The 23,080-nt window shown below is 43.6% G+C and overlaps 3 protein-coding genes across 6 annotated transcripts; all 3 read right to left on the bottom strand.

Moving 5' to 3' along the window:
* Positions 1 to 271: 271 nt before the first annotated feature.
* Positions 272 to 4,150, bottom strand: LOC130730407 (serine/arginine-rich splicing factor RS2Z32-like). 3 transcript variants are annotated; one of them, XM_057582413.1, is made up of 7 exons: positions 4,020 to 4,150; positions 3,614 to 3,739; positions 2,849 to 2,888; positions 2,582 to 2,677; positions 1,205 to 1,422; positions 986 to 1,084; positions 272 to 811 (listed from the first exon to the last, which is right to left on the bottom strand). In XM_057582413.1, the coding sequence occupies exons 2-7, from the start codon at positions 3,718 to 3,720 to the stop codon at positions 469 to 471; spliced, it is 903 nt and encodes a 300-aa protein (XP_057438396.1). In that variant the 5' UTR covers positions 3,721 to 3,739; positions 4,020 to 4,150; the 3' UTR covers positions 272 to 468. The 3 variants fall into 3 exon arrangements, with proteins under 3 accessions (XP_057438396.1, XP_057438399.1, XP_057438397.1); XM_057582416.1 differs by lacking the exon at positions 4,020 to 4,150 and having other exon boundaries at positions 2,849 to 3,126; XM_057582414.1 differs by lacking the exon at positions 4,020 to 4,150 and having other exon boundaries at positions 2,582 to 3,126.
* A 2,625-nt stretch (positions 4,151 to 6,775) lies between these two features.
* Positions 6,776 to 10,078, bottom strand: LOC130730409 (serine/arginine-rich splicing factor RS2Z32-like). Of its 2 annotated transcripts, XM_057582418.1 has the most exons (7): positions 9,970 to 10,078; positions 9,552 to 9,676; positions 8,735 to 8,774; positions 8,466 to 8,561; positions 7,779 to 7,966; positions 7,555 to 7,656; positions 6,776 to 7,407 (listed from the first exon to the last, which is right to left on the bottom strand). In XM_057582418.1, exons 2-7 carry the CDS (start codon positions 9,656 to 9,658, stop codon positions 7,014 to 7,016), a joined length of 927 nt encoding a protein of 308 aa, XP_057438401.1. In that variant the 5' UTR covers positions 9,659 to 9,676; positions 9,970 to 10,078; the 3' UTR covers positions 6,776 to 7,013. The 2 variants fall into 2 exon arrangements, with proteins under 2 accessions (XP_057438401.1, XP_057438402.1); XM_057582419.1 differs by lacking the exon at positions 9,970 to 10,078 and having other exon boundaries at positions 8,735 to 9,005.
* A 1,780-nt stretch (positions 10,079 to 11,858) lies between these two features.
* LOC130730410 (ABC transporter G family member 20-like) lies at positions 11,859 to 14,579 on the bottom strand. Its single transcript, XM_057582420.1, has one exon. The coding sequence runs from the start codon at positions 14,404 to 14,406 to the stop codon at positions 12,097 to 12,099; it is 2,310 nt and encodes a 769-aa protein (XP_057438403.1). The 5' UTR covers positions 14,407 to 14,579; the 3' UTR covers positions 11,859 to 12,096.
* Between the last annotated feature and the right edge of the window lie 8,501 nt (positions 14,580 to 23,080).

Below are 23,080 nucleotides of genomic sequence, written 5' to 3' on the forward strand. Positions count from 1 at the left end.
TAAAATATGTAACAACTCTGGTTTTTTTCCAACTTAATTCATTTAAACCGTCTGATTAGTTTGTCGTCACCTTCGTCGCCCATTTTCCCATGCCATATAGCTTTACTCAAAAAATATTAAGATAGTGGGTAGGTAAGTTTTTAATTGGGCGTAATAAAGAGTACCCAAATAACTACCTAAGTTTTTCCTTGACAAAATTGAAGAACATAAATAATTATCAACCTAATTAGCGGAAAAGAAAGACATAAAGCCTATAATGGAGTTCAAAGAATTTAAAGCAAATATCTCTTAACTCACATCAGTTCAAATTAGACTCCACGCATGTAAGCGCAACCAACAAAATCAATACAATAGCATACATAAATCCAATCTTCAAAAGTCATAACTATAAATAAACACCAGAGTTTCATAAATAAAGAAGATAAATCCAGGAACACAGCCTGAGCTCATTTATAAGAGAAGTACTTTCTAAGGTGACGGAGATTGACGGTGGTTGTCATCATCTTCTTCAATGGGGCTCCTATCATCATCCCTAGGGCTAGCACTGCGGCTACGCCCATTGTCAGCTTTGGGGCTATCATCATCAAGGTCCCTTGCGGGGCTTCTACTCTTCGCCCTGGCATCATCGCTGTAGTCAGATCCATCTCGGGTTGTGGCCAACCTATCATTGCCAGGAGGAGATGCATCACTTCTCTTCTGTGGGCTGTCTAGGTCAGGAGATAGACTATGCTTCCTTGTCCTGGAGGGAGGACTCCTTGATCGATCTTCAGGAAAAGGGCTTCGATCTCTTCTGACTGGGGATCTTGATCGGCTGGCAACCACAAAGGCACCCAAAGTTTAGCTTAAAAAGTAAAAGAATTCACAGAAAGATAACAGATACAACGGCAAACAAGACATCTAGAACAAAAAAATGTTAATTATAAATGAAACCTTGCAGCATAACAACTGCATCACATGTTAGACTCAACGACCAACAGTATTATACCTGTAGCTGCGCTCTGGGGTGTAACTTCGATCCCGGCTCCTGCCACGCCTAGGAGATCGTGACCTGACTGGTGAACGTGAATCACTCCTAGGGTGTCGACTTACAGAAAAAGTAAAATTGAAACCATCAGTATAAAAGCTCAGAAAATCCATTAGAAAGCAATATTGCAGTAGCCATGTTAAAAACAAAGTGACAATGCAGCAGCAGTTTGGAGCCTACCTCAACTTTTTGGGACTGTTCTTGCAGTTCTTTTCTATATGACCTCTCTCTCCACATCTATAACACTTGTTCTTCCAATCCCCAGCTTTGCAATCTCGAGCCCAGTGGCCATCAATACCACAGTTAAAGCAGCGTCCAGATCCAGGAGGTGGACCACGACCCATATATTCCCGGTCGCGGTCCCGGCCCCCGCCCCCTTCACGAGAACCACGGGGAACCTGAATAATTAAAAACCACATAAAGACAATCGAAACAAGATCAGGAATGCCAGAGTACACAAACAATTGATACTATGAAAAGTATTCAAGCAACCACTACAATAATAAAATACCATCCACAGAAGAGTCAATTGATGAGTCTCCCAAAATATTATTGCGTCTCCTTTTAGTGATGGTAAGCAACTACAATTGAGTCCCCCAAAATATATTTCCTTTCTCTAAAAATGTTAAATGTTAAAGACAACTAGTTTTGAGCAACTTATTATTGATTTTAGGACTTCAGTGGATATAATGTTGTTTATAGCACTCATATTATCAACACTTCAAAACTGTACGAAAACCCTTCATTTCAACTTGCATAGTCTAATGGTTGATGAGTTCAAAACTATATGCTCATGATCACAAGAATAACAAATGGAGGAAAAAGAGGTATGCAAGAAGGTTGCTCAAATAGACAAAAAATGCAACACTTGTATATCGTAAATACAGGGTACTGATATTAATTACATTAAAGGAGAGGGCAGTAATAGACAAAAATGCAACACATGTTTATCTTAAAGAAAGATTAGTGATATTATTTACATTGAAGGAGAGGACAGTAATTTAGGCGTCACTCGGGAAAGGGGAGTGTAATTTACTCTCTAATTTAAACAACTAGTACATAAAAAGAGGATGGTTCAATAGCACAAAAGCTAATAGTGAAGCAAAAAAAACTAAATGCAAAATTTCAATATTATTCGAGGCAGGATTCTAATCAGTCGAGGGACAATTCCAGTTAAAAGTTTATAACCAGAATCAATATATCGAAAGAATCACTGAAGTAAACAATGTTGGTGAGACACTGAGGATAGGAAAAAGTTTATTTATAGATTATAAAAGTGACACAAACACATACTGCCTTTGCAAAATTGGTGCGCTCAAACACAAACACAAGGATCATGTCACTGTACGTAACTTTAAGATCCAATGCATGTAAATGTGAACATATGGAGTAAGCTCTTTCAAATGAAATATCTCGACTCTTTTACAGACATGCATTAACCAATAGTATAGCACCAAAGGAAAGATCACATTGATAGTTAATTATAAATGATATAATAAGACTAAAATAACCAATAAAAAACTGGTACTGATAAGCCTCAAAGGGAAGTATTCCTACCCCTTTTGCAAATTCAACAATAAGACGACTTCCATCAACATCACGTCCATCCAAGTTATATCTTGCATCATCAGCATCTCGAGGATCGCTAAATTCCTGTTCAAAAGATGTAAGGACCAAGGCAGGAAAGCAACACATAAATCTTGCCAACATTTACACCTGATTTCCCCCAAGCAGATACTAGAAGCCACCTTTAATCAAAAGCATGAGGAAAAATAGAAGCCAAAAGGAATAAAGAACAGAGACAGGGAAAGGGTGACAACTTACAACAAAGGCATAATCACGCTTCATATCCACGTCTCGAACTCTGCGGAAATGGTTTCCATAAACAGTAAGGCCATCATTACTTAACTACTGGAACTGCATGATACTGCGCCCCTCAAAGACAGAACTAAACACCAGTTTGTGATTGTTGCCAATTCCATAAAAACACGCAATAACATTACAGAAAGAATCGCCAAAGGAGATACTAGGGGGATTGCACCAATTCCACCAAGGACACCCTCCCACCACAGACCTTCAGATTTGGCCAAAACCCCAGAAACCTTCAACAAGATCATTCAAGTTAAAACAAGACACCTAAGGGATATCGTTCCCACTAATAACATGACGAATAACCAATTCATAAATCCAAGCGCAATACGAAGCTTGGAAAAGCCTGTATATTAGCCCTTAAATTCCAGCGCAACACATGGACGGCACCCCACGCCCACTTATCCCTAATTTATCTCTCTTGCCCATTGTAAATGATAATCAGTTTTCCACACATGAATTGACACAAATTGAACAACAATGTGCTACAACAAAAGTTCTTTGCGACTCTCAGCGAAAAAAAGGAGGTAATCATAGAATTGAAGTTATTCATCCTATCCAATCCTATCCTATCCAATATATACACAAAAGCAACCATGGCATGACAGAACAAACACAGAAAAGATACCAAAGCATTGCAAACAACAATGTCCCAAGATTGCATTGAGCAGTAACCAAGAGTATATCTATGCATATTTTGGTGATAAGAAGGGGAGTTACCTTCCATATCTGCTGAAGACTCGCTCGAGATCACGGGAACGCGTCCTGGAAGACAAGCGACCCACATAGAGGCGGGTGTTACCATACTTATCATCATAGCGAGGCATTGTTGATTCCTTGTAAGCTCTGAAACACACAACAAACAGAAATTGCGTAATTAACTGAGGAATTGATCACAGAGAAACAACCCTAACTCCAATTGCAATTATCACGACAAATTGAAACAAATCAAAATCAAAATACTGCAAGAACAAATCCTTTCGAGAATTAACAAAAGGGATCCAATCGATTCAATTGAGGGGATAATTAATTGACAAGAAAAAGCGTGCGATGGAAAATTCCGATTGAAATCACAAACCAGAAAAGAAAGAAGAAGAAGATGGAATCGAATTGAGAGAGGAGGTACCTTTGGGTAGTTTGCTGATTTCTCTCTCGAAACCTAACCCTTGCGAAGTGGATCTGTCCTTGGTCACATGTTTCACTATTTATACAAGAGTGAGTGATTGCCACCTCTTGTTTTTTGTTTAACTTGGGCCAACAGGGGGCTTCTGATGGGTTAGGCCCAAACCACTTAACTTTTTTTATTCTTCAAAATACTCTTAGTAGGCTACCTAAGGGAGAGGAGAAGGGCATGTTTTTGGAATGTGAGTTACATGCTTTCGAACTAGTTTCCGGAAGTTGTATAAACTTTCTTTTAGAAACACTTTCGATGGCGCGTCTTCTTCTCCTTGCAACTTTCGAGACGACAATAACATTTACGATGATGACGGTGGTGTAACGACTTTGGTTGGGGAAGTGAGAGTGAGGTTGAGGGTGAGGGTCGGGTGGTTATGGGAGAGGAAGGGGAACGTAAGGGGTTGGGGAGAAGATCGAGGGTATGTTTGGAAGTTCAACAAAAAAAGGTGGTTTGAAGAGAGTATCTTGGGGTGGTGAGAGCTATTCCCTTTAGTTATAAAGCACTTGACTTGTTCGGTAAAATATTTGTCTCTACACTGGCAAGTTTAGAAGAATTTATGAGTTTATCTTATTGCATAAGTGCTTATGCAAGTGTTTATTAATAGTTTATGGCCTACATAAAAGTTATTTTGAGTTTATTTTTGCAAGTATATCAGATTATATTATGAATAAGCGTTTATAGCTACCTATACTTAATTTGATTTTATTTCAATAAATTTCTCAACTTTTCATTAGACTTAAATAAAGTTATTGACCCAAATGCAACCATAACAGTTGATACAATTTCAGTTTGCATTTTCAAACCTAATTATATATATATATATATTGTCATTTTAAAAGCATTGATGCCTATTTTAACCCTTCTATTATTATATTTTCATTTTTCCAGCCAAAATGTCACCCTTTCTCTAGAGTTTTTATATATTGACACCCATTTTCTCTTCTAACTCATTCTTTGCACACCCATCAATTCATTTCCTATCATACCACTCATCGTAACTATTATTTATCTCTCCCATTCATATTTCTCTCTAAAGTTAAGATGAAATTTGTGTGTTAATAATAACTTTTTTTGGTACTTTATGACAGGTGCCCACTAGGGTGGGCAAGTTATAAACTGGTCCATGGGTGGACCATCCTTAAACACCATTGGATTAGAGAATCTTGGAATATTCTTTAGATCAACGGCTAGGATTTGTTGAAAATTAAAAGGGCAAAAGTGTAAAATGTCAAACCCTTCTCTCCCTCCCTCACCCTTCCCAGCGAAACCCCACCACCAACCTCCATCAGACCACAACCAAGCCAAACTATACCTCCTTCAATCCCTCCATTGTCATTCTCAAATAATTGCAGTTTAAATAAACTTATTCCAAGTACATTCGTGCAGAATTGTTCCATAATCTGTATTGAATTTCTTAGCTGATGAAATTTCCCATACAATTTCATTATCAACACATTCCAATTCTAAAGAAAGGGTACAAATGCTGGATGATATCTCTTAGCTGATGAAGACACCTTTTCAATTGAAAGACCATATGTGAACACAAGAAGGTGACAAAAGCTTGGTCATAATAACCAGATCTGAAGTAAACTCAAAATACATATTGTTCCAGAAATCAATTCATACTGAAAACTCATAAAAACAGATGAAAAACTCGAAAAAAAAAAAGCTGAACTTGAACCAGACACAACAGGAAGACACAAAATCAACAAGTTCAACCAAAGTTCGCCTCTTTACATAAGGCCCAGCTTGCTCACGAACAGGTTCATCTTACTGAGAAATTGCTTAAGCATGGCGACCTACCAACCCATTTGCTGAACAAATTTCGAAGCTTTAGCAGAACCCCATGAAGGTGAGAAACCCTAGATCTAGGTCATGGAGGCGATGATGGAGAATGATGGCGGCGACAGCGGATTCGATCTGACGGTGTCGACGACGGCTCCAATCTGGTGGCAGTTTGCATGTCGCCTTGATCTCTTCGACGGCGGCTCCAATCTGATAGCGTTCTGTGATGGCGAATGACGCAAGCTGGAGGCAGTGAAGACGAGCCCCTACACAAATCACCTCATTGAATCATCCCCTGAGTTGAAAATGTGGTGGAGCTTTTCGATTGTGGCAAAATGAAGCCTTTGCTGGAATTTGCTAAGATAAAGATGAAGGGAAGAGGAACAGAGGCTGCCAGGAAGAAGAGGAAAAGGGTAAAGGGAAAGGTAAAGGGAAAAAACAAAGTTACCCTCTGGTCCATGGGTGGACCCACCCTTTATGACTATCTTTCTCTATTATGTTTTTAGTATATCAAACACAATAAAAATATGTTCTTTTTTCCACTCATGTTCCCTCTTCTACTTCTTCTCTTTTTCTCTGCTAAACCAAACACCGGTAAACCAAACAAAGCATAAGGCTTTCGGTTAAGGAGGAAAAGGCGCACAAGACAAAAGGAAAAAAATATAGAAGTGCAATAGAGAATCCGTGGAAAGATTATGCAATAGTTAGAAATGCTTTGTTGTGCCAACTTTATATTGGGGTTTTGGAAGTCGTACTTAAACCTTCACCAAAGTAACACTAAAAAAACACCCTAAAGCCTAAACATGTCAAACGTCAGTTTCAGATTGATTCACATTAATTCCTAACATGCATTACCAAATTGTGCGAGATAATTAAAAAAAGGCTTCAACATTTGAACTTAAAGAAAGGACACAACATGCTGGATTTTAAATCTCATAACAATTCGCATGCATTGGTTCAAAATATTTGTCCTCAAAGCTATATTCTTGTCATGCCGCACACAGCACAACAAACACTAAATCTGAATAACAGATATACAGTTTTGCAATTGTTTGAGCGAGAATAATTGACACATAATTTACGATGAAGTGCATTCGGTAACCAAATCAGATAAAACACTCCACAGCTTCCTGAGTTCATTTCTCAGAATAATACAATTCAAGGGGACTCACTACCTCTTGGCAAGCGGCGGTGGTTGCCATCATCATCATCAATGGGGCTCCTGTCATCATCCCTTGGACTTCGGCCAGGGCTCTGACTGCGACCATTAGCTTTAAGGCTACCTTCACGGTCCCTTACAGGGCTAGCAGGGCTTCTGCTCCTATCTCTATGGCCATTGCTGTAGTCAGACCCATCTTGCTGGGTGACCAACCCATCCTCAGCAGGAGAGGAGTCACCTCTCTTCTGTGGGCTAGCTCGGTCAGGTGATAAACTATGCTTCCTGGTCTTGGAGGGCTGAGGGCTACTTTTAGGCACAGGGCTTCTGTTGCGAGGACTGAGTGATCCATCACGAAGTGGGCTTTTTTCTCTACCGATAGGGGATCTTGATCGGCTGGCAAAAACAATGGCACTAAAGTTCAGCTTACAAGCAAAAATTGACAATACACTAATGTCTACTGAGATTTCACAATACAATAATGTATACTGAGACAACAGCAAACAACTAATTCTATTGAAACCTTGCCCAATGACTGCATACCTGTAGCTGCGGTCTCGGCTATAACTTCGATCACGACTTCTGTCACGACGAGGGGAACGAGACCTGACCGGTGAACGAGAATAACTCCTTCCACGTCTGCCACTATAACAAGTCAAATTGACATCACTAGATTAGATCTCACAAACTCCATCAGAAAGCAACAACCATTATAAGAAAAATTCAATAACAATGCAGGAGTTAGGAAACACTGCAATACAGCCTACCTCGTTTTTTTGGGACTGTTCTTGCAGTTCCTTTCTACATGACCCCTATCCCCACATCGGTAGCACTTGTTCTTCCAATCCCCAGCTTTGCAATCTCGGGCCCAATGACCATCAAGGCCACAATTGAAGCAGCGTCCAGATCCAGGAGGTGGACCTCGACCCAAGTATTCGCGGTTACCGCGAGGACCCTGATTAATTACATATCATCAGACTAAAATAAAAATTAACATGCAATGAAAAGCAAACAAAGACTGTTCACAAGTAAGGGAACAACAGTAATATCAGAGAATCCAGGGTCCATAAGCAAACACAATGAAGCAAGTGGTTGGTGCTGTAATAAATGTATAATGAAGCAAAAAAGGAGACAGCCACCATAAAATAATTGTTCAAACATATGAACAGATAATAGATGTGTTAAAAAGTTATGAAAACAGCGAATGAGAACACTTTATGTGAGAATTGAGGAGCTTCGGAGAAATAAAAGCTCAATGTCTGATGCGATAGAAATGATAAAAAAAAAAAACCAACTGCCTTGGCAATGCTATATTCAAAAATACAATCCAAGACCAATGTCTACAAGTACGTTGAGAAAGAATTTCCAGATTAAGACAGAAATATAAAGCAAAACATCTGTTTAGGAAGCAACCCTTCTTATGTACAGAAAACATGTATGAAAGCATGTCTTACCCCTTTGGCAAATTCCACAACAATACGACTTCCTTCAACATCACGACCATCCAGGTTATATCTTGCATCATCAGCATCTCGAGGATCGCTAAATTCCTGTTCAAAAGATGTAAGGAACAAACCAGGAAAGTAACACAAAAATCTTACCATGATCTACAACTTAATTCCCCCAAGCAGATACTAGAAGCCACATTTGATCAAAGGCATGAGGAGCAATAAAATCCAACAAAAAAATAAATAAAAGAAGACAAAGAAAGGGTGAAACTTACAACAAAGGCGAAATTATGCTTCATATCCACACCTCGAACTCTGCGTAAATGGTTTCCAGAAACAGTAAGGCCATCATTACTTAACTACTGGAACTGTATGATACTTCGCCCCTCAAAAACGAACTAAACACCAGTATGTGATTGTTGCCATTTCCATAAAAATATGCAATAACAATAGAGAAAGAATCGCCAAAGTCAACATTCGTGGGAATTTTCACCAAGGCCACCCTTCCAACACAGATCTCCAGGTTTTAGCCAAAACCCCAGAAACCTTCAACAAGGCCATTAAAGTTAAAACATGACACCGTGGGAAAGTGGATTCTAGACATAACATGACCAATAACCAACATAAATCCAAGCACAAAATGAAGCTTGGGAACAACCTGCATGTTATGATAACCCCCTTAGTTTAGGTACCCCATGCCAAATTATCAGTAATTTATCTCCCATCTCCCATTGGTAAACTGTCCCAACCGTGGCAAACTAGAAGACTAGACAATACTTGGCATGTTTGAAAATCCTTCTACAACTAATTCGAAAAACAAAATCAATTATGGAGAGAAGCTCGTGAGAGATTCTGGGTGTCAGAATTCATTCTATAAAAAATTATCCAAACATGCTAATAGCCTAATAGTCTAGATTAAAAATATATGAGAACAAAAGAGTTCCTCCCGGCTCGTACAAATGAAATCGGTACATAAGCCAACACGGTGTGACGTATCAAACACAGAAGATACAAAAACAAACCAAAGTGAGGAGCTTTGCATGCAGTTACTAAGACTTGTGTTCTATACATGTGAGGGAATGATTAGATTACCTTCCATACTTGCTGAAAGCTCTCTCGAGATCACGTTCCCTGGTCCTTGAAGACAAGTGACCCACATAGAGGCGGGTATTGTCATGCTTATCATCATAACGAGGCATTCTCAGCTTCTTCTAGCTCTGCAAAATAAATCATGGAAATCGCATAATTGACAATGGAAGAAGCTGAACAGAGACGCATAAATCAAATCAGAGCAAACGAATAATCGATCGTGTTCATCGATGATGAATAATTGGGTAAAATCAGATGCGAGATCCAATATCAACAATCAAGATCCAAATTGGATGAGAAATCGAAATGGGAATTGATAAGATTGAAGCACAGGTGAATTGAAACAGATGAAGTGAAAGTGCAAATCGGATTGAAAAGGAAGCGAAATCGAAAGGGGGGAAATGGAAGCAGAGAAAGTTACCTGCTGCGAGTGGTTTGTTGCTGCTGCTGCTGATGAAACCTAATCCTTCTCGAGATGCGTATGCATCTCAACATGAGTTTCGCTATTTATACCACTGCATCTCTAAATGGATAATGTTTATTTTTTTGTGAATGAAGAATTGGGCCAAAATGGGCTGGGCTGCAACTTGTAAACAATCATTTAGACAAAACCAAAACAAGAGTGAATAATCAAGTTGACTTGAGCGTATAACAAGTTTGCCTCTAAACTTAGGAAATACTTTTTGAAGTTTGCAATATTGTAAAGTGTCGGTCATGATAGAACTTGGGTCAAAAAATGTTATCTGATGGAGGTGTTGATGTGTCATGTTAAGTGTCCTTCGGACAATTTTTTCAATTGTCAATTTGGTCTATGTAGTTGAAAAGTCAACTTCTTCCTCTTCCTTTTCCCCTTCTCTTGAGAATGATCAAGATTTTTTTGTAGCTTCTCATCCCATGCTTATCACTCATCAATCGTGGCGCCATAATCATTTATTCCTCCTCCCCTTTGAAGTTTATTTCATTTGCTTACTTGGTCCTTTGTGGATATTTGGTTCCTTAAGATTCAAGTGAGCTTAAGCCTATAAGTTTGAAGATGGGTCCTTGTCAGTTGGTGACGCCAATAAAGAGTGTTGAGTGGTTGTAGGTGCCTAAGGGTGGTGAAGACACAAATGGTATTAATAGGTGGAGAATGTGGTGATGAAGAGTATTAGGTCACCGTGGAGGGTGTCTGACGATGCTCGCGATGGAGGGCACTGAACGAGAGCAATGGTGGAGTGAGTTTCTCTGGTGGTGGAGGAAGGTCAATGGTGGTGACAATGTCGTCCATGGTAGATGGTGGCGGTCTGTGGTTGTGGTAAAGGGTACTATGTGATAACGAAAATGGAAAATAAGGTACATAGTACTGGTGGTACAACGTATTAAGGAGTTATGATACATTCACACGTTCACCTCTTTTCCACCTTCATTTTCTATCTATTTCTCTATTATTTATCAATCAAATCACCTATCACATCTTTAATTTCTCTCTTGTTTCTTTCTATCCCCCTCTTCTTCCACCTCTCTACACCTAAAAAATGAGGTGTGAAGATATAATTATTCAGTGTGGTTGGAAGTACTTAGGCCCAGTTTGGAAGAGCTTATTTGAGCTTATCTGACAGCATAAGCTCTTATGCCAGTGTTTGGGAGAACTTATGCAAACACCTTATGGCCTGCCATAAGCTATTTTCAGCTTATTCTCATAAGCTACTCATGATAGCTTATGAAAAACAGCTTATGCTTATATACAACTTATTTTTAATTTATTTCAATAAATTTTTAAAAATAGCTTATGAATAAGCGCTTATGTCATAAGCGCTTATGACAATAAGCGCTTAATTAAGCTGTTTTTCCAAACGGGACCTTAGTGATGGTAGTAACTAGTGATGACAGTTACAATGGTGAAAGTCCGATAGTTGACTAAGTAAATGAATATTACAAAAACTATACCTACTTTTCACCCGAAAATTGATCAATATTATTAAGTTACCGATGAGCACCTAAATTGACTAGCATAGGCTCTTGTAGTGGTTGGATAAAAACAATTGCAGCTTCTTTTGTTTCCATTTCTTTTAGACATGTGTATTGAGAGGTCAAATGTAGTAGATAATAACTTAATTCAGACTCAACTTAAAAACAATCAAGCTAGATCCTAAAGAATGACAAAACATCAATTTAATTTTGTTTTAGGGACACCTTAAATGAAGTATCAAGTGACTCAATAAAAATTGAACTCTTAATTTTATGATTCAAACAATTATTTTTAACCAATATAATCGACACCAATTTAATAAAAACAAATTGCATATACATAAATAAATTGAAGACTAATAATTACCCATAGAAAAGTGTAGGTACATAAATAAATTGAGATAAATTATAACAAAAAAAAAAGAGAAAATTATAGTAGTACTATTTTTTCCCAAAGAAATCAAAGCACAAGAACGTATCAAACTTGAACCAAAACAACCTTGATTAACCACAATCATAAACTAAGCGTGTTCCTTTTTTTCATGTTGCATTCTGGATTTGCTTGTTATTCTTCAGAAGAATGAGTAGGACCATCCATTCTCTACCTCCTCTTGTTCTTGCTTCCTAACAGGAGTGCCAAGTAAAACAGGAAGCGAAAGAAGAACCCCCAAGCAATAGTGATCCACAAGCAGTTCCACTTACTAAGCTGCGTGATCCCCTGCTGCCTCAGTATATCCGCTCCCGTGGTCACGCACGTCGAGCTCGTGATGTTCACCCCCAGCGTCTTACTCATACTCTTCAACAGCTGCACCTTCAACGCCGCCGGCACATCGCCCAGCGGCGTACTGTCAAACATCTGAACACCCCTCACGAAACACCGCGGCGGCTGAATGTCAAACTCATTCTGCAACACCCCTTCATAAGGATACTTCACCAGAGACAGATAATGAAACCATAACCAGTACGTAGGGATTCTGTTTCTACTGATGAAGAATCCGCTGAAGAGCAAGAAGTAAGCCATGATCGCCACAACCACCGTGAAACCGAGCATCACGTGGGACACCACCCCGGAGAGGAATGTCACAAACGAACTCCCAGCCCAGAAGGAGGCTACAATTGTCAGGAAGTAAAAGAAGAATCCGGAAGTTCCGCCGGCTAGGCCGACGGACCAGAAAGTTGTTGCGGCGAAGGCGAAGGAGAGGAAGATGAGTGCTGGAAGGGCGATGACGGAGTGGGAGAGGACATAGGAGGAGCGGCGGTAGGCGTTGTAGGCGGTTTCCCTCATGAAGATGTAACGCTCCTGGAGGAAAACTGGTATAGCTTCGGCGCAGGTGTAGAAGGTAGTGGACATGGCGAAGGCGAAGAAACCCAAACGCTCTTGAACTCCTTTAGGGGAATTGTCTAACCGCCAGAAAATGGTGGCCAGGATTCCACCGGTCACGAGAACTGCACCCAAACGGATCCCGAATAATTCCGGCATCCGCCTCGAGTTTGTTAGAGATCTTTTTCCAATAACCGCCATCTCGATCCAGAACGGGTTAGCAAACGTCGGAACTGACGCCGTTGAGTTCTTACCGCCGTTACCGTTAGCGGCGCCTGAAACTAACTTCCCACGAGAAATGCTCGCGCTGATTGCGTCCTTTAACGACACTTTAACTCCGTCAAGGTGGTTATCAACGGCGCGTTGGTGTTTCAACTGCCATGATTTGTTGAACTCTACAAGGCTTTTGGTTCCGCCGGGGGTTTCTTCGAGCTGCCGGATTAAGTCCAGTGCGAATTCAGTCCGGTTTTCGTTTTCCGGTATGGGGTGGTTGAACTCGGAGAAGAAGGTGGCGAGGCTCGCCGGAGCTCCGGTGAAGACGGTTTGGCCGTGGGAGAGGAAGATGAGACGGTCTAGCAGGCCGAGGATTCTGTAGCTTGGTTGATGGACGGACATGATCACGATGCTGCCGCTCCGGGCGATTCGCTGGAGAACCTTCACCACCATGAAGGCGCTGGTGGAGTCGAGACCAGAGGTTGGCTCGTCGAGGAAGAGGATGATTGGATCGTGGATGATGTCGATTCCGATTGAGACGCGGCGGCGTTCGCCGCCGCTGACGCCGCGGTGGCCTTCGTCGCCGATGACGGTTGCGGCGGCGGAGCGGAGGCCGAGTTGGTCGATGAGAGCTTGGACGCGGGCTTTCTTCTTGGACTTTGAGAGGGAGCGAGGGAGGCGGAACTCGGCGGCGAACGTGAGCGTTTCCTCGACGGTGAGCATGGGGAAGAGGAGGTCATCTTGCATGACGTAAGCGGATATGACTTTCATGAGGCTGGAGTCCAAGACGTCGCCGTTTAGCGTCACCGTGCCTTTGAGGCTTTCCCTGGAGATTCTGTCGGCGAGGGCGTCGATGAGTGTGGACTTGCCGGAGCCGCTGGCGCCGAGAACTGCCATGATCTCGCCGTCTCTGGCTTCGCCGGAGATTCCGTTGAGGAGAATTTTAGTGCCGCTGGGTTTGGTTTCTGGTAGCTCGTTTGCCGGTGAGGAATTGCGGCAGGAGGTGAAACAGCGGGAGAGGGACATCTTGCGGCGGAGCTTGACGCTGTAAGTTAAGTTGGTGAAGGAGAGGTAAAATGGGTGAGAGGGAAGTGATGAGGAAGAGGAGGAGGAGAGGTCAAGAACGTGATGTTTTTCATCACTTTCAGCAATGGTAGTGGTGGTGTTGTGGTGGTGGTGTTGGTGTTGAGCATCTTCCACACGTTTGAGAAGTTCGCCGAGGGTGGGAGAGATATGGGCTCGGGTTCGGGTTCGAGTCGGGGGAAGATTGACAAGCTCCATTGATTGGTTGAAGAAAGTGAGGCTGTCATCGGCGGTGGCTGGGTTTGGCGGTGGTGGTTGGGGTTGGCGAGACATTTTGGAGGGGTTTCCTTGCATTGCATGGGAGGGGAGAACATGAAGAGAATGGTCTTTATATATAAGGTGAGAGGAGTGAGAGTGGTGTTTTGTTTGGTAATTCAATGTATTACAACAATGATAATCAAATTTAATGGGTTGCTTAAGTCAACTAGATTTAGCAGGTACATGTGCAGGTGAGAGGAGTTGTGACATTTACATTTGCAAGACAAGCTAAGCTCTATCTATGACTCTATCTTACTGCTTATTACCAAGCCTCAAGACATGGATAGCTGATATATTTAGTACATAATTATATTATTGTCACCTTAAATCATCACCATTATGTGTTCTCTCTTTTGACCATGCTTAACCAAAATTATACCATCATTCATTTTAACAAGTCATGTTTATTTTACAGCCTTGCATGATGTATCTAATGTTATATGTTTTCTTTTATCCCTTTACCGCCAACTTTTTCTTCTTATTGATCAATTATGAATGGGCAAATTTTTTATCACGTACACTTGCTTCTACACATGCCATTCTTCTCTAAATTGCAACTATTGCAGCAGCCCTGGAAGGAGCTTTTTCGTCAAGAAAATCTACAATGAATCTAGCAAACATTACTTTTTCTTATTTTTGATAGCAAAATCGCTAGTAGTTGTATTTTCCCATAGTTTTGATTTGTTTTTGAAAGCGTGAAGTAAGGTCTCAACCAAAAGTTAATGAGATCTAGTTCCAAGCACACTTTTAATAAGAGTTGAAGAATTATTTAATGCATGTTTAGATATTTGTGAAAAACTATGATGAAGTTAAAATCATAATAAATATTAAATAATCTTAAAAACTAGTTAAAATTACTTTTATGTACTATGTTTTTAATTTTATCGTGATACTCTACTGGATATCTAAATATGCATCTGGAAAAGAACTTTTTAAAGATGTTGTTTAGAGCAAATGGAAATGTTATAGTCAAGTGTTGAAATTGCGTGGAGTCAATTGCTTGCAATAGGTATATTGTTTGTTAAATGTAAGTTTTGGGCTCAGCACAATACAAAGAGGTCACCAGACACCACCCTAATACATATTTGCTTCCCGCACGCATTCGATTCTTCACGAAACCGAAAGCCCAAGCTTACGGAGTTCATACGTGGTTGGCTCTTACTGGATGATAAATTTCTGATTGTTTTCCATGAATATTTTAAGACAAAGTTCATGTAGTTTAGGTGGGATTGTTATATCTAATGTATACTGGAAGCGCTGCATCTACCATCTACTTGAGTAGAATTTAAAAGCTAAGCTAATATATTTTGTCTTATTTTTCAGTTCAGTTTCTCTTCATCCTTGTCTTGTTCCCATTGTATTACTAAGGTGCACACGGACTAGTTCAGATGAGTTCACCAAAATAGAATCTGAACTAAACAAAAAGGGTACAAGTTGGATTAGATCGGGTATGATTTATTTGTACGAATCCGAAATGAATTAAACCGATAACATTCGGGTTGGATCACTTCCGTTTGTTCGGGTCTCGTACAATAAGAAAAAGAAAGAAAATATCTTAGTGAGTTCACCCTATGTTAGCCTTCCATGCCAGAAACATAATGGCAAAATATGAATCTTTAACACTGGACTGGGCGAGCCCCTAGAGGGGCAACGCCCAGCGTATATCCCGCCCTTGAGGCGGGGCCCTGGCCTTCAGATGGGCCCTGATCTTGGAGGCCCAATTGGCCCAATAGGTAGTACCCAAGCTCTATAAATAGGAGGTAGTTATCAATTGTAAGGGACTTTTTGGCTCATTGGATGAAATAACACTTGAAATTCAGCACTCTCTCTCATTCTCACTCTCTCTTGGCACAATCCCTCTACCTCTAGGTACTATGCCTCTCTTCAATGTTCATTCCCAGAACATTTGGCTTGCAAAGTGTTGAGGGCGGGTTTTTACTGGCCCACCCTCAGGAAAGATTGTATGGACTTCGTGAAGCGGTGCAACAGGAGGTCGACAAGTTGTTGGCGGCAGAGTTCATCAGGGAAGTGAAGTATCCGACGTGGTTGGCGAACGTCGTAATGGTAAAGAAGGCGAACGGGAAATGGCGGATGTGTGTAGATTACACAGACTTAAACAAGGCATGTCCAAAAGATTCGTATCCCCTTCCCAGCATCGATAGCCTTGTTGATGGTGCCTCGGGCAACGAACTGCTTAGCTTGATGGATGCTTATTCTGGCTATCATCAAATCCGCATGCACCCGGCAGACGAGGACAAAACGGCTTTTATGACTGCCAGAGTCAATTATTGCTATCGCACCATGCCGTTTGGACTAAAGAACGCTGGGGCTACCTACCAAAGATTGATGGATAGGGTTTTTGCTGGGCAGGTGGGAAGAAACATGGAGGTTTACGTTGATGACATGATTGTTAAATCAGTACGAGGTTTAGACCATCATCAAGATCTGGAGGAAGCATTTGGCGAAATTAGGAAGCACAGTATGCGCCTCAATCCGGAGAAATGCTCTTTTGGTGTTCAGGGGGGTAAGTTTTTGGGATTCATGATCACATCCAGAGGAATCGAGATAAACCCAGAAAAATGCAAGGCGATTCAGCAGATGAAAAGCCCTTCCAATGTGAAAGAAGTCCAACGTTTGACGGGGCGAATAGCAGCTTTATCTCGGTTTCTTCCCAAGTCTGGTGACAGATCTTTTCCTTTTTTCAAGTGTCTTCGCAAGAATGTCGCATTCGAGTGGACGGCGGAGTGTGAGGAAGCTTTCGTTCGCCTCAAGGAACTCCTATCGTCACCGCCGATCTTGTCGAAACCAATACAGGGACACCCGCTGCATTTGTATTTTGCTGTGAGCGATAGTGCTCTGAGTTCTGTGATGTTGCAGGAGATAGATGGCGAGCATCGAATTGTTTATTTTGTTAGTCACACACTCCAGGGCGCGGAGGTCAGATATCAGAAAATTGAGAGGGCGGCGCTGGCGGTCCTCATCACCGCCCGGCGGTTGAGACCTTATTTTCAGAGTTTTCCCGTGAAGGTGCGGACGGATTTGCCCTTGAGGCAAGTATTACAAAAACCGGATTTATCAGGTAGATTGGTCGCCTGGTCGGTTGAATTGTCAGAGTATGGTTTGCAATACGATAAGCGGGGCACGGTTGGTGCGCAGTCACTAGCTGACTTTGTGGTCGAGTTGACTCCAGATCGGTTTGAAAGAGTGGACACTCAGTGGACTCTCTTTGTGGATGGATCCTCCAATAGTAGTGGCAGCGGCGCGGGAGTAACGTTAGAAGGGCCGGGGGAACTAGTGTTGGAGCAATCCCTGAAATTCGAGTTCAAAGCAACGAACAACCAAGCAGAATATGAAGCTCTCATCGCCGAATTGAAGTTGGCGCGGGAAGTGAAGATCAGGAGTTTGTTGATAAGAACGGACTCACAATTGGTGGAGAATCAAGTGAAGGGAACTTTCCAGGTCAAAGATCCTAATCTGATCAAGTACCTTGAGCGGGTACGGTATTTGATGACACTCTTTCAAAAGGTCGTGGTGGAGTACGTTCCTCGGGCAGAAAATCAGCGGGCGGACGCGCTAGCCAAACTGGCGAGCACGCGGAAGCCCGGCAATAACAAAAGTGTGATTCAGGAAACGCTGGCGTACCCAAGCATCGAAGGCGAGCTCATGTCCTGCGTAAACAGAGGGAGAACATGGATGGATCCCATAATATCTATCTTGGCGGGGGACCCGGCAGAAGTGGAGCAATGCACGAAGGAGCAGCAGCGGGAGGCGAGTCACTATACTCTCATTGACGGACACTTGTATCGCTGTGGTTTCTCGACGCCATTGTTGAAATGTGTATCGCCAGAGAAGTACGAAGCGATAATGTCTGAAGTACATGAAGGAGTGTGCGCGAGCCACATCGGGGGAAGGTCTTTGGCTTGCAAAGTGTTGAGGGCGGGTTTTTACTGGCCCACCCTCAGGAAAGATTGTATGGACTTCGTGAAGCAGTGCAAGGAGTGTCAAGTGTTCGCGGATTTGTCTAAGGCACCGCCAAAAGAGTTGGTAACGATGAGCGCCCCGTGGCCTTTCGCCATGTGGGGTGTGGACCTAGTTGGACCTTTCCCGACCGCCAGGGCACAAATGAAGTTTATATTGGTGGCGGTGGACTACTTCACTAAGTGGATTGAGGCTGAACCCTTGGCCAAGATTACTTCTGCAAAGATAGTCAATTTCTACTGGAAGCGTATTGTTTGCAGGTTCGGGATCCCAAGGGCGATCGTATCTGACAATGGGACCCAGTTTTCAAGCAGTCAAACAAGGGAGTTCTGCAAGGAAATGGGCATACAGATGAGGTTCGCCTCTGTTGAGCATCCGCAGACGAACGGGCAGGTGGAATCTGCAAACAGGGTAATCCTACGAGGACTAAGACGACGGCTCGCGGAGGCTAAGGGAGCTTGGTTGGATGAACTTCCGGCGGTGCTGTGGTCGTACAACACCACCGAGCAATCTACTACAAGGGAAACCCCCTTTAGAATGACCTACGGGGTAGATGCCATGTTGCCGGTGGAGATTGACAACTTTACATGGCGGACTCGACCAGGTTTTGAAGAGGAAAATCAGGCCAACATGGCGGTGGAGCTGGACCTTTTGTCGGAAACGCGCGACGAGGCGCACATTCGGGAAACAGCGATGAAGCAGCGCGTGGCGGCAAAGTTCAACAGCAGGGTTCGCGTCCGAGATATGCAGGTTGGCGACCTGGTCCTCAAGTGGCGATCGGGAGCCCCGGGGAACAAGCTTACTCCCAACTGGGAAGGGCCCTACCGCATTGTTAAAGTTCTTGGTAATGGGGCCTATCACTTAGAAGAGCTTGATGGGAGGCGGTTACCTCGATCGTTCAATGGTTTGAGCTTGCGCTACTTTTATAGTTGATTGCAGGCGAGAAAGTGAACAAGTCGGAATCGCCGGAGCCAGATATCTTTAATATTTTCTGAAGTGTTCTCAAATTGTCCAATGTACTGCAACGACAAATCAATAAAATAAGACGAAAATTCACGAAATTCGTGTCCAAAAAATTCCAGGGATTCCCTGACGATCGGAATTGCCGATCGACATAAAGAATTACGGCGATCACTAAGTGGGACAAGCTTGATCCCCAAAGGGGCTTGCTGGAACCCTGAAGGTTGTGGCGATTCCACAAATGGCCTTTGACGCCTGGGAATCACCCTCCGGAAAGTCTGACGTGATCGCCGGTCCCGTAAACGATGTGCTGGGTAAGTCTCGCCAGAATACGACGAGCGCCGTTAACTAGGCAAAAGTCTTGGGACCCCCAAATGGCCATTGGGATCCAAGCATTGTAAGCCCCGAGCGGGCAAAGCCCCGGGCGAAGTCCTCGAGAATGGAGGCCGTTTCTTCCTATTAGGGAAAAAACGTCTAAAGTCTTGGTGGTGGAATACCAAGCAACAAGTCCTAGTTAAAATTAACGCACGAAATCGTTAGGCGTAATTCAATCATATGACGCGTGAAAAATAGCGCAAGATATAAGGTCGGCGAATGAATAGGAGGGAAGGCGAGTAGTGTACGGCGAAAGCATTCCAATATGACTTACAAAATGTCCAACGGCGATATAAAAAGCTATGGCGAAGGGTTGCTTAAACATAGACGAATGGCGGAAAAATGCACTACAAGGTGACAGTAAAAGATAAAAGTAATGTTAAAAATTACATTATTCATTATTTTCTTTCTCCTGTTCTTCTTCTTCCTCTTCTTCTTCAGTTGCTGTCCAGAGGTTTTGGTCAATCAGGGGAGGATCGTCGGGACCAACCAGTCCTGCGGCGGTTATCTCTTTCATTACTCCCATGGCGCTAAAGTCAAAGTTCGGGTACAAATGTTGGGCCTGATCTTTGGCGAGATAGAAACCGCGCTCGCGGTTGTCAAGGGCGATGTCAGCGGCTTGTTCCCTCGCCTCAATGGCTTTGGCCTTCTCCGTCGCCAGCTCGTCCTCTAGACTTTTGATCTTTGCTAGTTGGGAAGCAATCTCGGCATCTTTCGTGGCGAGGGCCTCGGCATGAGTTTCGGTCGCTTTCTTGATCTCCTCGGACGTAGCCTGCATCACCGCCTCCATGTCAGATTTCGCCAAGGCCAAGGACTCCGCAGACTTTTTCTCTTGCTCCGCCAACGCCTTTTTCACTAACTCCAGCTCAGCGCACAGTATGGCAAGCTCTGACTCCTTAGCAATCAGCGCCTCGCCTCGGGCGATCAAGTCCTTCTCAGCTTGCTCTTTTTCCTTCTTGCAAGCTTGAAGGCTTGCATCAAGCTCATCTGCTTCTTCCTTCATCAGCGCCAGCTGATCCTCCAGCTCGCCGATTTTAATCCCCGCCGTGCCAATCATCTTGTCGGCATAGACTTTGTCTTTTCCTGCCTGCGTCGCCAGTTTGTCGAAACGCTTTTCCCAAGCAGCGGCGGCTTCTTGATGCTTAGCACTTTCGGCCTTCAACCGCTCAGCTTCAACGTTGGCGGCATTGAACTTCTCAAACGTGTGAGCAAAGATGCACCCAGCGCGTAGGAGGCAAGCAAGAGTCTCCTCCTTGGTGACATTCAGGCCCTGACTCAAAACTTCTTTTTCTATAACGTCACGGTTGAGACCAGCAAGTAAGAATTCTGAGGGTTCAATGGCGTTGGGGAGCATATTATAATAGCTTGAAGAACCGACCTCAGGAGCAGGGGCTTGTTCAATTTGAGCTGCTTCAGAGGTAGTGGCAGCGCCAGGACAGGATTTTTCCCCTTGATGAGGCGGGGAAGGCATGGGGCCCGCATCATGTGTTGAGGGCGGGCTAGGAGGCGCATCTTGGCGAGGGGGAGACTTTGGGGTTTCATTTTCTTTTTCCTTATCTCCAATAGGAGTGTCGGAAGACGCAGCAGCTTTTGTGGCGTTAACGCCGGCGGAGGCGGCTGTGGCGCCAATAGAGGACTCAGCGGCAAAAGCAGCGGTCGCACCGGCGGAAGCGGGAGAAGAAGCTGGTACGGCGGTTGGCTCGGTAGCTGCGGCGACAGAGGCTTCAGCGACATTTTTGCCTTTAGGCGCAGCAGCAGCAGTGGTGGGCTGAGCGCCAGGTTTGGATGTGCCGGCGTCGGAGGAGGCTTTGGTCAATCTTCTCCTCTTGGGAGCTTTGGTGCTCTCGGCTTGGTTTTCAGCACCGCCCCGTTTTTTCGCGTCGCCCTCAGTGTTGAATTTTGGGGAGAAGCGAGCCATTCTCCTCTCGCGGGCCTTCAGGAGCTCGGCGTTCGTGAAATTCATATCTTCTGTAACAATAAAAAAAACGATCAGTGATAACATAGGAGTCGAGAAAGGAAATGTCAATAATAAAAGTGAGCTATGGGCAACCTAAGTATTTGGGAGTTCTTGAGAGGTCAGCGCCCTCAAGGACTGTTGTGCAGTCAAGGATGGGAAGTGGGGCAAGGAGATTAAGAAAGGCTTTATCGTTGGCGGACAAGGAATCCTCTGAAGGATCGGTGATCCCGTTGGGCTTCTCTGTCCAGTAAAGAGGAAAGAGGGCGGTCCCGTCTCTGAGGGTGAATGCCTCTGGGTAGGCGGGATGAACCGCCACACGGAAGTACTTTCGTGCGAAGGAGGACTTCGCGTTACTTTTGTGGGGATGCAAACACTTCCGGCCGGCTCGAGCCTTCAAGGAAATCCATCCTTTGTTTTTGATGGACTTGGGGTCGACGTCGTAAAGGTAGAAGAAACTGGTGGGGGACGGGGCGATGCCGACAGCGGCGCTTAGGATTTCAAAACATCGAATGAAGGCCCAGGCGTTAGGGTGGAGTTGACAGGGAGCCACGTTGATGTCGCGGAGGACGGTTTGGACAAAGGGCGAGAAAGGAAGCCTGATTCCAAGCTCGCTAAACATGTATTCGTACGCAAAGAAAAAATGGGATCTCTTTACGTCGCCGTCTGGCTTGTGAAGCCAGGGGCGATCCCCGGGACTGCAAACCCAGATCCTGAGTTTGGCGTTAAACTCATCATCATTGGACAAGCCACCCAGGGAGTTCACGAATTGCACAATGGGATCGCTATCTTGGAAGATGGAAGGTTGATCTATAGCCTCGTGTTTGGGGGCTACTTGGACTGGAAGGGGCAGGGTGGCGTAGGTTTTTAATCGGTGAGCTGGGATCTCCGGAACCTCTAAACGGAGGCCGCCGGCAGCGGTGGAGTCAGGGTCGCTTTCGGAGGAGGAAGAAGAGTGATTAGGGGAGGTAGGGTTTGAAGCCATTTTTAGAAGACAGTGAGGTGAAAGAAAAGAAAAGATCAGTATGTGTGCGATGTAAAGATAAAGACAGTGGGACTCACCGGAGTAGGATGTGAAGAGTGGGTAGCGGAAAGGGTGATAAGCGACGGCTCCGGAGCGGAAGTGGGCAGAAGGAGTTTGGTAAGCGATTAGGGAAGTGAAGAGGGGTCTCGGAAAGGGATGACAGTGGGGAAGAAGGGTTTTTATAGGAGAAGGGGAGAAGCTGGAAGGGTGACGCGTGTTGGACGCGTGTGGGAGGTTGGAAGTCATGATGGTTTTAGGGAGGTGGGTCGCGTGCAAAGGGGAGTTACTGCGCACGATGGGACGGTTATGAAAGGTGAAGTGACGGTTCCGGAGAAAGAGGGAAATTGATGTAACCAACACATCACGTGGGGCAGCCACGTGAGGCAGATAGAAATTTGAAAGGGTTTTAAAATAAGGGA

The sequence above is a fragment of the Lotus japonicus genome, chromosome 1, assembly GCF_012489685.1.
Source record: "Lotus japonicus ecotype B-129 chromosome 1, LjGifu_v1.2".
NCBI classification, from domain to species: domain Eukaryota; kingdom Viridiplantae; phylum Streptophyta; class Magnoliopsida; order Fabales; family Fabaceae; genus Lotus; species Lotus japonicus.

Bases quoted from the DNA above. Each gene is read 5' to 3' on its own strand.
- LOC130730407 (XM_057582413.1), bottom strand. From the start codon at position 3,720: ATGCCTCGCTATGATGATAAGTATGGTAACACCCGCCTCTATGTGGGT. The intron at 2,889-3,613 runs GTAACTCCCCTT...CCATTTCCGCAG, and splicing joins GTCTTCAGCAGATATGGAAG to AGTTCGAGACGTGGATATGA. The intron at 2,678-2,848 runs GTAAGTTGTCAC...TCTTTTGAACAG, and splicing joins AGCGTGATTATGCCTTTGTT to GAATTTAGCGATCCTCGAGA.
- LOC130730409 (XM_057582418.1), bottom strand. From the start codon at position 9,658: ATGCCTCGTTATGATGATAAGCATGACAATACCCGCCTCTATGTGGGT. The intron at 8,562-8,734 runs GTAAGTTTCACC...TCTTTTGAACAG, and splicing joins AGCATAATTTCGCCTTTGTT to GAATTTAGCGATCCTCGAGA. The intron at 7,967-8,465 runs GTAAGACATGCT...GTAATTAATCAG, and splicing joins TTGTGGAATTTGCCAAAGGG to GGTCCTCGCGGTAACCGCGA.
- LOC130730410 (XM_057582420.1), bottom strand. From the start codon at position 14,406: ATGCAAGGAAACCCCTCCAAAATGTCTCGCCAACCCCAACCACCACCG.